The sequence below is a fragment of the Pieris rapae genome, chromosome 10 (genome assembly GCF_905147795.1).
Source record: "Pieris rapae chromosome 10, ilPieRapa1.1, whole genome shotgun sequence".
Classification (NCBI taxonomy): Eukaryota; Metazoa; Arthropoda; class Insecta; order Lepidoptera; family Pieridae; genus Pieris; species Pieris rapae.
Genome location: NC_059518.1, coordinates 2,932,808 through 2,946,463, shown reverse-complemented (window position 1 = coordinate 2,946,463; position 13,656 = coordinate 2,932,808). Strand labels below are relative to the sequence as shown.

The following is a 13,656-nucleotide window of genomic DNA, read 5'->3' as shown; positions in this document are numbered from 1 at the left end:
AAAACCATCGAAATAATAATAAATGACAATATTTCGTTCAAAGCATTGCCGAGTACGCTCCACCAAGTTTTGTTTATTAAGAATCAGTTTTGCCATATTAATATTAACTAAAAACTCTATCTACTATCTCACAAAAAAGATTAAGCACATGGCTAAAAATTAATCGACATTGACTATCTAAGTATAATTACAAAATTACACTGGTTTTCAAATGTATACCAAGATTTAGATTGTAAGATAAAAAAGTAGTCTACAAATACAGTGATTTCCAATATTGCCACCTGTATTTTTCAGCCCTAAACTATTATTGTTTTATCGTGAATTAAAGCCGATCGAATTCGATTCACAAATCGAATCGGAACACAAACTACAAACCAAGCTCTTGGCTCTGAACGAGGTTGGAGAATCTTGCTATTTATAAACCTCTAAAAAGAGGTCGAAAATATTAACTAAAAAGTACTTATCTGACCCTAAATTTTGTATGTCACCTTTAAAAAGCATTACTTATTTATTTTGAGTGACGGACCCCTACCATGATCAATATAATGTATTCTCTACGGCGGGATAATTAAAAAAGTATTTCCCTTTGTGTTTTTTCTAATTAAGTCAATATTTTGAATTAATAACTTACTTTCGGAACTGGAGATAGGTCGTGCTTCTTCTCTCGCCACCCTTGCTAGTTTTTCTGTCTTCCGCAGGTTCTGGAAAATTATGTTTTATCTTTATTTACTTATGAATAAAATGAATCAATCATTAAAAATCTAATTGACAGTGTTAGGATAAACTTTGTCAAACTTGCTTTAATTTATCCAAATGATGGACATTTTTCTAATACTTGCAACGTTTAGAATGAAGAATAAGAAGAAGAATTAACTGTTATTTAAATCATTCTAATTTGCCACTACATACATTTTCACAATCACCAACAATTCCACGCAATGACCCAACTATAAATATTAACATTGTTATTCATCGTGCATGAGTTGAAAATCTCAAACTTAAATTGCTCCATCGAAACATACAGCGTTCATGAAATGAACAAAGCATCTTTGTACGACTTCAGGAAGTGTATTACTGAAACGTAAGCGTATACATTACATATTCACGAGAAATTAAAGAGAGGATATCTGTATATAAAATGCTTTTGAAATAACATTGATACCAGTTTGATTGAATTCGCTCAGTTTACAAATAAATTTTACACACAAAGACTGATTTGCGATTTAAAAATCGAATAGCCAAAATACATTTAGTCTTTACTATTCCAATTTTAAATATTGCAAAACTTTTGTGGATTCTAATGCCTAGTAGATTTAACGTATAGGTATTTCTTTGTATTTGATTGTTTAATTTTACAATATGTAAGTTATGTAAATACATATTCAAAGTAAGTCGTAATTGTAGATATTATCTACAAAATGCGCACTTCGTAGATATTATTCTCATAACAAAATCAGACAGTCTATTTCTTGTTGAAATTGATGAAAGTAGACGTAAAGATCAGAAAACTTGCGTTCAGTGCATCAGTCCTAATTTATATTTTTCAAATCGTGTTCTTCTTAGTAGAGCTATGTTTGTTCCTATTTTAGTTTTGTCTAAATAACTATATTATGTATTTTTGCACTTCCTGCTTGCCTTATCTAATTTCCTTATTTTCTTTTTTCACAGTGGTTACCTGGAAGAGATCGCTCGAAAGCGATCACCGCCAGTCATCCTTTACGTTTAATTATGCCATTTTTACCAATACAATTTATACATAGTTTTAATGGTGAATATTATATTTTTCAGTTTTAAGATTATGTTTACATTAAATTGATGAAACTTGTATCTTTGAGTAAACATCATTTAGATAGAATATCATTGCTAAGAACGTATTTAAATTACTACACGACCTCACCATAGTCCTTGCCTACCTGCCACCCATGCCAAATACCATGTAACTGGAGATTCTTGCTACTTATTTGAATTAATTATAATGCTAATTAGGTAACGCGAACAGAATTAAAATTAAGCTCCCATGTCCGTATTCTCTGTTTACATTTTGCGTTCTACAGAAGATTCAGTTACTATACATTCATGAATTAGAGTCTCCCACAAATATAATTTTTTAACAGATTTTCAAACTTTAAGTTCTTAATCTATTACTTTTAATCTTTAAAACCTTGCAGCGATGAATTGGAGTCTCCCACAAGTTTTATTTTTTAACTGATTTTCAAACTTTAAGTTCTAAATCTAGTACTTTTAGTATTTAATACCTTGCAGTGAATTTTACTGTCTGCACAAAGTATACTTGCTCATGCCAGTCTCGAGCTCTAGATAGCACCTGACCCATTCAAAAGTTACACAGTCAACAAGTAAATAAACCACCGTTTGGTTGGTTCTGCCGTCTCACGCTTTGTAGTTTAAAGTAAGGTTTTCTTCTAATAACGCAGTGTTGTATATTACGAATACTTCACATTGGCATATCATGTTTACACATTAGTTGAATATATAAAAGAAAAAAATAAGTTTTTAATTTAGTGTTATTCAGTAGTTATTTTTTTTAATTTATTGTGTTCACACTGGCCGCGTTTTATAACTTTTATGTAAGGATTAAAGTTTGCAGTGTAATGCTTTAAACCAGTGGGCTAAAATTAAATAAATCAATTTGGCCTAAAGGCACAGACAATTAATATTGTGTAGCACAATACTGTAATTTCTCAAGATAAGTTTTGAATTGGTCTGACTCGGGGTTATTTTGAACATCTTATCAAACGCAGTTACTCGTAAAGTTATATTAAATGTGTTCGATATTTAATATTAAAAAGTATTTTATTTTTTATACGACGATTTATAATAATTACTTTAATTTTATTTTGAAAAGTTAAATCAAATGAAATAGAATATTGAGTACTTGAAATTTAGGGGATTCTAGGTCCGGCTTCAGCCTTTGAAGCGATTTGATATGATGATCGATGTTACTAGGGGTTCTACCTATCATTATTATTGTTATACCTCTTATTTAATTACTAAACATTAGGCCAAAATAGTCGGTTTTAAAGCACATTTAAATACTATATCGCCATCATATTTTGTTACCTAATATCTTTATACAAATAACAGTCATTTCATATTTTGGTCACATAATGCGTAGAGTTGACGAGACTCTCGTCCTCCAGCCGTTGTAAAAGAAGCGCAGGACGAAAACTGGTGGAGGAAAATCATTCGCACCAGATACAGCTGTACGCAGCAGCAGCTATACAGCTGACCACGATACTCAGTCATTAGTTAATAATCTGTGTCGTACCAAATTACGTGGTACTTAACTCGATATTAAAATCAAAACTATGGTTACGTGGTAAGCTTTCAATCTCTATTATACGCTGAGAACACGCAACTAATAATGTGTATCTATAAGTATTGAAATCAAGTTGTAATGATTCTTTAAAACAGTAAAAGGAATGCGATTTACATCATCCATCTTTACTAACGAGCGTTACACAACGAAACATCTCCGCTTGTCTTGTTAACTCTTGTACGTTATAAATCAACAACTGACGATAATATTAATACAACTAATATTATAACTCAGTTACCCAATCAGATGGGCATTTGGATTTGATTACAGAATGCATTAATAATTAAATTATTTTATTTTCATTGATGACATTACTATACATTTTAATTAAATAACTGTGAATTTCATCAGAGGTTTTAGAGGCTTGATTGTGTAATCAATGCAATTTTTTGTTTAAGAACACTCTGTACGAATAAATAAAATGTATTTTTTCACTATGTTTGTTTTAATTTTTTCGTTTCGGTCCATGTATTAAATTTAAAAATTTGTACTGAGCCTCTTCAGGTACCAAGAACGTTAAACCCGATACTGTTTTTTTTGGTGTTATATACTTTTAGTTTATTTTGACCTATAATAATAAAAATTCGTTATTAAAGTTATATCTTGCTCGAATTATTATTGATCACTATTCACTACATGTTATAAAAGAAAGGCCGCATCTCTGTGTTCAGGTTAAACTTTTAAAACTATTATTGCTTTCATAGCATACATTTAAATAATCCAGACGAGTAACAACTAAAATAATTCGTGACTGTTATCAGTGTGTCAAAATAGCAAGTCTCCAAAGGACAAATAAATTGAAATGTAATCGGAAATTAGATGATGTTTGTTCCATTTCTAGTTCGCAATTTCCTATTCATTTCATAGTTACACGTTCCCTGCAATTTTGTTTGTACTTCAATGAGACACTCTGATTAGAGGTATATTCTTAGTTTATACCATCGCTTGGTTAGTAACGAGTCCCCGGATGGGTTTGATGTTGGTAAACTATAATTGTTTCGTTTTTAAAGATACAGAATGCTGATCACTTATATATGATAATGTTCGTAAAGCTCCCGGGTACAAAATAATAAAACAGACAAATGGAGGCAACGAACATAGGCTCCACCATCACGTGAATGTCAAGGCTATTCAACTCTCATTGGCATAGTGAACAAACTGAAAAGGACAAAACCATTTGAACTGGTGAATTAGTGTTAGTACACGTAATTAAAGAGCTAAACATTAGTAAGTGAAACAAATAGAACGCAAGAACTGGATGTCTGTCATTTATGAGACTGTAAGTAGTTTTTATTTATTTATTTACACTTCGTTGCTAAAGAAATATAAACAACACAATATATATAAATTACAAGGGATGCAACGGGCGGCCTTATCGCTAACAAGCGATCTCTTCCAGGCAACCCTATAGTGTTATTGGACACTGTCTTATGTTAAAGTACCTGGATGTACCTGATGTGTTTTTTTTTTATTTTTGTAAATTGCGTTTTTCGAAAATTATATTTAAGTACGAATTACATACTAATAAAATGATGAAATATGAATAATAATTTTCGATCTTACCGACAGAATAATAAAAAAATATGAACTGGTTATTTAAAGAAATTTTTTTATATTTAAAAGTAAAACCATTCATGTGACAAGAAAGTTGTTGGCATATGTCTTAATGATAAGCGGTAATATTTTCAAGTAAACGAAATGGCTTAAACCAGGCAATAAAATAATTTTATAGCTAATAAAAGATTAGTACGCGTTATTGATGCTTTGATGCGTGGAGCTTTTGGAAATAAAATTATATTGTTACTTATATCGATTGATAAGCACAAATGGATCACATACATTAGTTTTATATGCGTTTTATCTTTTAACATTTTGTTATTTTCTTTATAAGTATTTAGTTTATGTTTAGATTAATGAAGTTATCAGTTATTCAGTCAGAACCATATTCAAGAATATAAATTGTGTTAGTGTATTATATGTATATATAATATACGCAAAGTATTTTGTTTATAAATTATACTATTATTTAACAAATTGTATTTATTAGTATTCATAACAATCAAATATACAGTTTACGTTTTTTTTTTTATTTATTTATTAATTTTTTTGTTTATTAGTTTTTGATTTCAAATTAATGAGTTAATAGATATTTATATCTAGTAATTTAATATCGAAATTTTTTGGTCACAAATTTGTAAGTATTATATGAGTATGGTTGCATATTTATAAATGTTTTTTATTTATTAAAACTTCGTTAACTACAAATAAAAACTATCACTCCTTGGTATTAAGGAAAAAAATCACGATAAAAACTAAAACTTTCCCTTATCCATTCGTGTCTCATAATAAATACACTTACCAGAATCTTTCTCTGAGTATTAGAGCCTAAGACGGTAAAGTTCGCTTTTAAATAAATCATATCATTAGTAGTCAGGAAAACTAGAAGTTATTTTGTCATTTCAACCATTACTTGTAATAGCTATTCTAAGATCACAGCCATGGTATTTCACAATACACATTTATCTAACGGGAGCGAATGAGACAGCTATTGTAGAATATGATTGATAGGAATCTAACATTGCCTAGATGGTGTCAGATTGCCTCCAAGGGCCCTGCACAAATTTGCCTAATACCTGAAATAACGATTAGAGATAAACAATGTTCTATATTAATTATATGACAGTGATAAATATTGTTTAGGCTACACCCTATTGTCTTTCTCTAAGCAATTTATTACCAGAAGGATATGTCTATTGAAAGCTTACTGCGTTTTACTTTCCAGTCTTCCAGAGTAATTTAGACAAGATATTTTGTATATAATTTACTTTTAGGATTAAAATACATAAATAGATTTGAGAACTGGCAGTAAATGTAAAATTAGAAGCATTTAAAAACATTACATTTCTTTTTTTGATGTTCATAAGTGTACATTATGTTACCAACATTAATTCAAAAAAATTATTTTGAATTTGAAATTAAATTTATATCATCTTACAATACAAAAGCAGAAAGTATTTTTTTCATGAATACATAAAAATGCATTTCATTTACGTCCTTGTTACGTATTACGTTTCGCAGAATTCGCAATCAGCCGGGACATTTCCGTGAAAATACAGAATCTGATATACGATTTATTTTTGTTTCAAAACATTTAAACAGTGAATGAATATATTTTCGTAAGGTTTTATGAGGGAGCTTTTAAGTCCGTGATAAAATCCTCCATTGTGGATTTTAGTACTTTGTTTTAAAATTCTTCAATTCAAGAAACACGATGCAAATTTTAAGGTATAATGTTATATAAATTTCACGTGTGATAAGTTTAATTTTATTTACAAGATTGATATAGTAATTAAATACATTATTGTGAACTTTAATATAGTAAATAATTCAGTGGTATCTATTCTAATGTTCTACACATTATATAATTACTATGTTGAATTAGATTAAAATTATAGTTTTTGAAATTATCATTAAAAAGAAATGTCCTGTCACGAAGGTTTCAAAATCAGTAGATATTTATTTTTGAAAGAACAGGGTGCAAACTGCCAGGCATGCGCCAGGGTCTTTGGCAAGCGGACGTTAAGTGATACAGCTACCATAGACACTGTCAGAAGAAGTCAGCTAGCAAATGCGTTGCCTCTTAAGAATTAGTTTGTTCTTTTCTAGGAGTGAAATATATTGGGTGGTACTAAAACTAAATAACAAAATCACTGTTAATACGTCATGAGTTGTATTATTTGAATTCTAACAAAAGACAAGTTCAATGTAATTAATACGTTTATATAGATTATTATATAGATTTCTAACAAATACTTAGGAATGTATTATAATAATTAATGTCATGATATTGTTGTTTCCTGGAATATAAAGTAACAAAAACAATTCATTATGTCATGATAAATATTGACCTTACGATAACTATAAGAAATGTGAAATCGTTTCTCTTTTATTACGAAACGTAACGATAACATTATTTAGGTGATGCATGCATAAGATTCTTTAAGTTAAGCGTTAGCAAAGGTTTTAATATCTAATGGAAAGTCGGAAGAGTTTAGAGTACCGGCGCTGTCAGCAACTAATCAGTGGCCGTACTCTGTAACTCTCAATAGCCATTCTAATCAAAGCCCAATGAACAAAATTCAATACCGCTGACCTTGGGTTTTTACAATAATTAGAAACAGACGATGCCGACAAATGTCATGTTAGCTAATACGAGGCATAGATGGCGCAATTTTTAACAGAACTTAATAATTTTGACTAAATAACATTAAGGAATTGTAGAGGTGTAATTTCGTAATACCATTTGTAATTATGTTTACGTATGATTATTTCGTAATTATATTTGGCACGTGGATTAGGTCAGTCGCCCTAAAACCGCCATATACAGTGCTTACAATAAAGATAATAAATGCCTATTTCGGTTTTCATTGGTGTACCTCAATCACTAAACTGGTGACCCCGACGTGATAATATATATAAAAATAAAAATGTGTTATTCCTCATTTGACATATATAGGCGTTATCTATAAATAGTTATTGTAAAAACCCCAGACAGAGTGAATTAATAGTGTCCGTAGCTTCTGGGGTGTTTTGTCTTTGTACATAATTATTAATATACTATTATATAATATAATAGATAATTTAAGGTACGAATCTGAGTACGGAAACATAAATAAAAAGTAATATTCAATAAGTTATTCTTTAACCACGACTTCGGACATTAGTTGTAGTTTATTTCTTTAATTTTGCGAAGAATCGGCTTATGTCCCGAAACACTCATGGACCTAGCCAAGTAGGCACAAGACTTTATTCAATAACTTCATAATTTTTTTTTGATTATTCAAGAATAATATCATTGAAATATATGGCAATCGAAATATTTAACAACCACAAGATTTGAAGTAAAAATAATTGGTAGTAATGTAAATATTGATATATGACTTCCATATAAACAAACAGCGTAGTAAGTACTTATAAAAGAATGACGTTTGGTAAATGATGAATTCATTTCCTCGGAATGATAATTTGATTATTGTTACAGGTCAGGAAATTCTATGAATAGGAACAAAAGAAGGTTCGGGTTGGGAATGGGGCGTACAGTATGCGTACACCTGGCGCGGGCGCAACGCGAGGCGATCATTAAAAATGTTTATTTAAAAATCCGACCGCTTAACGCTGCCACAGAGTAGGCGACACAGAGTTATCTCTGTTTTTTCTTTAGTACAAAGTTACTGCATACATAGGACTGATGAAACACTTTTTACAGTAGTTGTAACAGTTTTTTAACAGTTTAGAAAACAGTTTTTTAATAACTTTAGTAAATATATGAATTACAAAAAATGATTAAATTTTTATTTTCAAAACTATGGGTATTCTTCATATCTGCTTTAGGATATCATGAATTAATATAATGTAAATAGTACTTTGAGCACCACATTTATTGATAAAATGTGTGTCGAAATTAAAGACGATAAAGAAGTTTCACATCAAAAGGTACATATTTACGTATAACTGCTATACATTAATAATCCATCTAATGAAAGTCCCCTAACATCAATAAATATTAGTTAACAAAGCACCAAAGGTTAAAGTAAACAGAAGGTTAAGGGCTATTAATTTATTTTTATTTACCTTATCAAAATAAATCTCTCATCCGCGATCGTGATTACATTTAAAAGCATCTGTTACCGGCTCCTTCCTACCTACAACAAACTATTTGGATTATCTATTTATTTTCGATAGAACGTGCCGTTGTTGAATCACTTCGGCGTTTTAATTTGTCGTTTTTATAACGAAAATAGTTTTATAGTCTTATTGGAACTGTCAAAACGTATCTTATGCCTCCGACGCAGGCTGAGAATAATCCTCGTAATGTTTACACAGCAATAAAAGCGCCTAAAACACACTAAACTATGACATAAAAAGTTTAAAAAGCTCTCAGTAGATCAAACAAGATGAGTGGTGTCGGTCGACAGACGGCATGGTGTTGAATTACGGCGGCGGGTCACATTTGTCCCAAATAATAAACACCAGATTGGTGTCAAAATGAACACTTTATTATTCCATCAGCCCGTGAACCTTTAAGTCCGCATGATTTTAATGACGCCAGAAGCTTCGTTTAATCTTTAAAATGCTAAATTATTATAATACAAGTATATATATATATTGTGGTTTACGAAATGGCTAATAACAGTTTATGTTTCAATAAAACTCGACACAGATTATTTTGGCGCTGCCCTGAATTTCTCTTAATATAATGACGGCACATACTTCTTTGGCAAATACGTATTTGCAAATGCACGTCTAAATAGATTTGGTTCAATGTGAGATGTATTTGTAAATATTAAAGTGGATTATAGGGTCATTTTACTCCGCATTTGGAATGATTTTTGTATTTATTGACAAGTTGTATTATAGAAAATTACATTTGCCCTGCGTAATATACGTTGTCGGCACATTTCGTTTGGCTCAAAAATATACGATATAATATTTTTAAGCTAGATATGATGTGATATAAATCCAAGTCTATTAATTTTTTCATCTTAATCTGTGTTTCGTGTTATTCCTTCCGAGTCCTAGAAATATTACCTGTCTAAGCTATACCGTGAAAAGAATTACTAGTATAAGACATGACATCCCACCAAGCAACAAATAACTAAATGGGGAATTGGGCCCAAAATTATAGGATACTCAATCCCTATTCTATTAAAGTTGTAATTTAATTATTATAAAACAATTATACTAAAGATATAGCCGAAGATGAAATATATAACATTTACACAAAGGTTTAAACATTTACGAAAGGAAAAAATCATAAACAAAATATGTATTATATAATTCGTCTGGGTTGGGTGATGGTATGATCTATAGGGTATGTACCTACTAAGTATTAAAGTATAAAAATTAGTGGCTTCGTATGAAATCTAAATCTTGGACATTATTATAATCGATACGTCCACCCTGTCTATTAATATAAAATGACCATTTATTTGATTTAAAATTGTCGAGAGCGTCACTGGGGCTTAATACGGAAATGGGCGTTTGGGGCATCCGATGTAGTTTCAGAATGTATTTATAAATTAAAATATAAACTAGGTATGACCCGCATACACATGATTTGTCACTTCAAGGTTATAAGGCACTTCCCTGTTTACGATGTAAATATCGATCTTAATTTAAAAAAAATGTACATACAATTGTGGACTTAAATACAATATTTTTTATTTCTCTCAAGTGTCTGGCAATAAATGAAGTAAATGCCAGTTGACCTCCTGTGCCTGACAAACGCCGTCACAGGTTTTCTATCACCGTTCGAACGAATGTTTAATGTACACATAGAAAATAAATCCGCGCAGAGCCGAGGATCGAACCTACGACCTCAGGGATGAGAGTATTATTATATTTCAGGAATATTCAATAATATTTCAGTGACGCCACCTATATTGACCTTAATGTATCTTTGATACTTTAAAAAAAATATCATTCATTCATGCCACGTGTCATTGATTTTTTTGTCTAGACATGCCGGTTTCCTCACGACGCTTATATTCACTCTAAGGGCAATTGTTAATTGTCAATTAGCATATAGAATAATAAAGCCTCATGCCACAATAAATCAAGAGTACAAAAATATTGCATATGAGTTACGTGTGCAAGTAAATACTTCATCGGCTTCCATCATTTTCCTCGTTAAGAGTACTAATGCTAATAGATGCTTCGTAAGATAAATCTCCGTCTGATCTTTGCTTAGTCCTTATCAAGAGAACCATCGACCTACATGTTTATCACAACTAATTAGATAGTTGCATAATATGCATTTGGTGTATTTGCAGTTTGCACTTGACTTGTATTAAGATATATTATCCCATCACAAACACGTGAATCGATTGAATCAAAATATTTATGCGAATAATACGCTAATTGTTACTTGATCGAATTTCTAAATATTTATCCTTATTTTCTTAAGAATTAGACTTTTATAACTGGCTTTATTCAATCAGGCTGCGATTGAGAAAGCCAGCTTTTGATTGATAGCTCAGGACCCATATTTTACGTGAGGTGGAAAATTTAACATTTAAACTGTATCATTATCAAATAAGCTTTCAATATAAATATAAACAGGGTTATAGTTATTTATATTTTACGCGCAACCAATATTATTTAATGTTATAATAATTATTTATTATATGCGTACCCACGCCAAAGATTCGACGTTGTTATTAATAGGAAATCGGGAGTAAAACTGATAACAGCTAATAGCTGATAAGAGCGTGAAAAAATTGCCTATGTTTACCATGGAGGGCGCGTGGGATTGTATTGAATACCATGATTTACGGATAAACACCATACGTCTTCGTAATACGGTTGTTTTCCATTTGGCGTTTAGTAATTTCTGCAAATGTTTCAATATAATATTTATATTATCAAGAATGATTCTGGTAAGTGGTCATGTATCGGTGTGGCGTGGGATGATGAGAGTGGATACAAAAACGCGTGCGCCCTTGAGCCAGCGATCTGTTTATTTGGCTGTCGTCTAGCACTTAACGCCACTGATTTTAGCTATTCACATGATTTAACATAACTTTTCTTTGCGTAGATGTACCGGATGTTGGTCGATACATATTTGAAACCGATGTTTCTATATAGATTCTGATAATATAAGCATTCATCTATGGAAAGTGCGATTCGCCTTCCCTTAACAAGTAACCTTACGACTCGACCAAGTATTTATTGTAAATTTTGCTTAACCTTTTTAATACGTTTATCCCTGACTTCTGGGAACTTCAGGAGTTTTCCAACAAAATTATTTTGTAGAAAAGTTAATACAAAAAGTTATAAAACGGGCAGAAGGCTCACTTGATTTTCAAGAGAGCCACGATTTACTTTTTATTTATTTATTTATATAAACATTCTAATACAATGTGTATGCCTAAAAATACAAGAAAATATGAGATCACAAATTTAACACACACATCAATTACATTAGAACTTAAGCAATATAACAAAGGAACTAAAAAAACGGCTACAATATTAAACAAAAATAAAACAAAAAACAAATTATTAATAATAACTTAAACTAAAAAGATAAAAATAACAGTAATAAACAAACAAAAATTATTAACTTAAACCACATTATGATTTAAGAGAGAGATTGCATTAGGAATAGGGTTTTTTACTGGTACGCTCTTGAAACCTTGTTCAAATATCCAGCTTGTTCCTCACAGTGGTGTGTGTGAGGTAAAAATTGTCTTAACGCTCATTTGGGGAATGATGAATATCGAGGTGATAGTGGAGTTTAAGATTCTGCCTCGATGTCCGATAATGAAACATTGATTGGGGAACTAACTATATAAACCTGAGACTCCTGCTTTCCTATCCCAATACGAGTAAGTATTTGGATACAGAGAGAAAATGCCGCTAGCGTTATAAGAACACAGACACAGAGACCAAATTTGCTTTAATTTTCATATTAATTAATTTTTGTTTATTTTTATTATTATAGTGTAGGTAAAGAATATTGAAAATACTCTTTATTATTATTACTTGCAATAAAGTAGATGGAACTATAAAATTGTTATATCTTTAGTCTTTACCGTCAATTATGAGGTGCTGACATGGCTCGGCATGAAGACAAATAAGTCAGTACTTAACATTTAAGCATGTCGAATGATTAAGACACAATTAATCTTTTAAGAATTACGCTTAACTTTCAGCTGACACATGAACGACAATCCAATAAATTGCTTTTAACATTCTAACCAATAAATTGTATTATTAATGGATATTAAAAATGTATCACATTATTTAAGTGGGACAAATTGTACTAAATTTTTTATATCAGTAAAAAAACATATTATTGTTATTTGCTTGAAATATGTTTGGGTTCATTTTCATTGAAAATGTAGACGTTGTTGAATGCGCTAATTAATCATTTTATTAATTAATTGAAATGTTTTTTATTATTAAAATTATTAATTATTTGAAATGATTTTGTAAATTGTGTGACTTTAAAGAGGATAGCATGTTATGTCGTTTCTGTCTTTCACAAATAAATTAATCTTGTACTTAAGCGACAAAAGGCAGAGACTTGCTGTCCACAACCGGGAATCCTAGAGTGTGGGTTGTGCACTTTATTTCACCTAAATATCTTGATATTCTGTATAATAAAGTTTTTCTTTATTCTTTTCAATAGTATAGCTTTTGCCCTCTTTTCGTCCATGTCCTTACGTTAGGTAACAATTTAAGTATTTCGACAGTGAAGATCTTCTATAGTAACTCCTTATTTTCGAAAAAGGGTGACGTATTCGCCAACTAAAACA

At 30.6% G+C, this 13,656-nt stretch overlaps 1 protein-coding gene across 2 annotated transcripts in view; it reads right to left on the bottom strand.

Moving 5' to 3' along the window:
- Positions 1-13,656, bottom strand: part of LOC110994253 (tyrosine-protein kinase transmembrane receptor Ror) — a 32,488-nt gene that overhangs the window by 5,642 nt on the left and 13,190 nt on the right. For both annotated transcript variants that reach the window (XM_022260799.2, XM_022260800.2), the window contains exon 2: positions 632-701. In XM_022260799.2, coding sequence (XP_022116491.2) covers positions 632-701 — 70 coding nt within the window. The remainder of the gene's footprint in view (positions 1-631; positions 702-13,656) is intronic.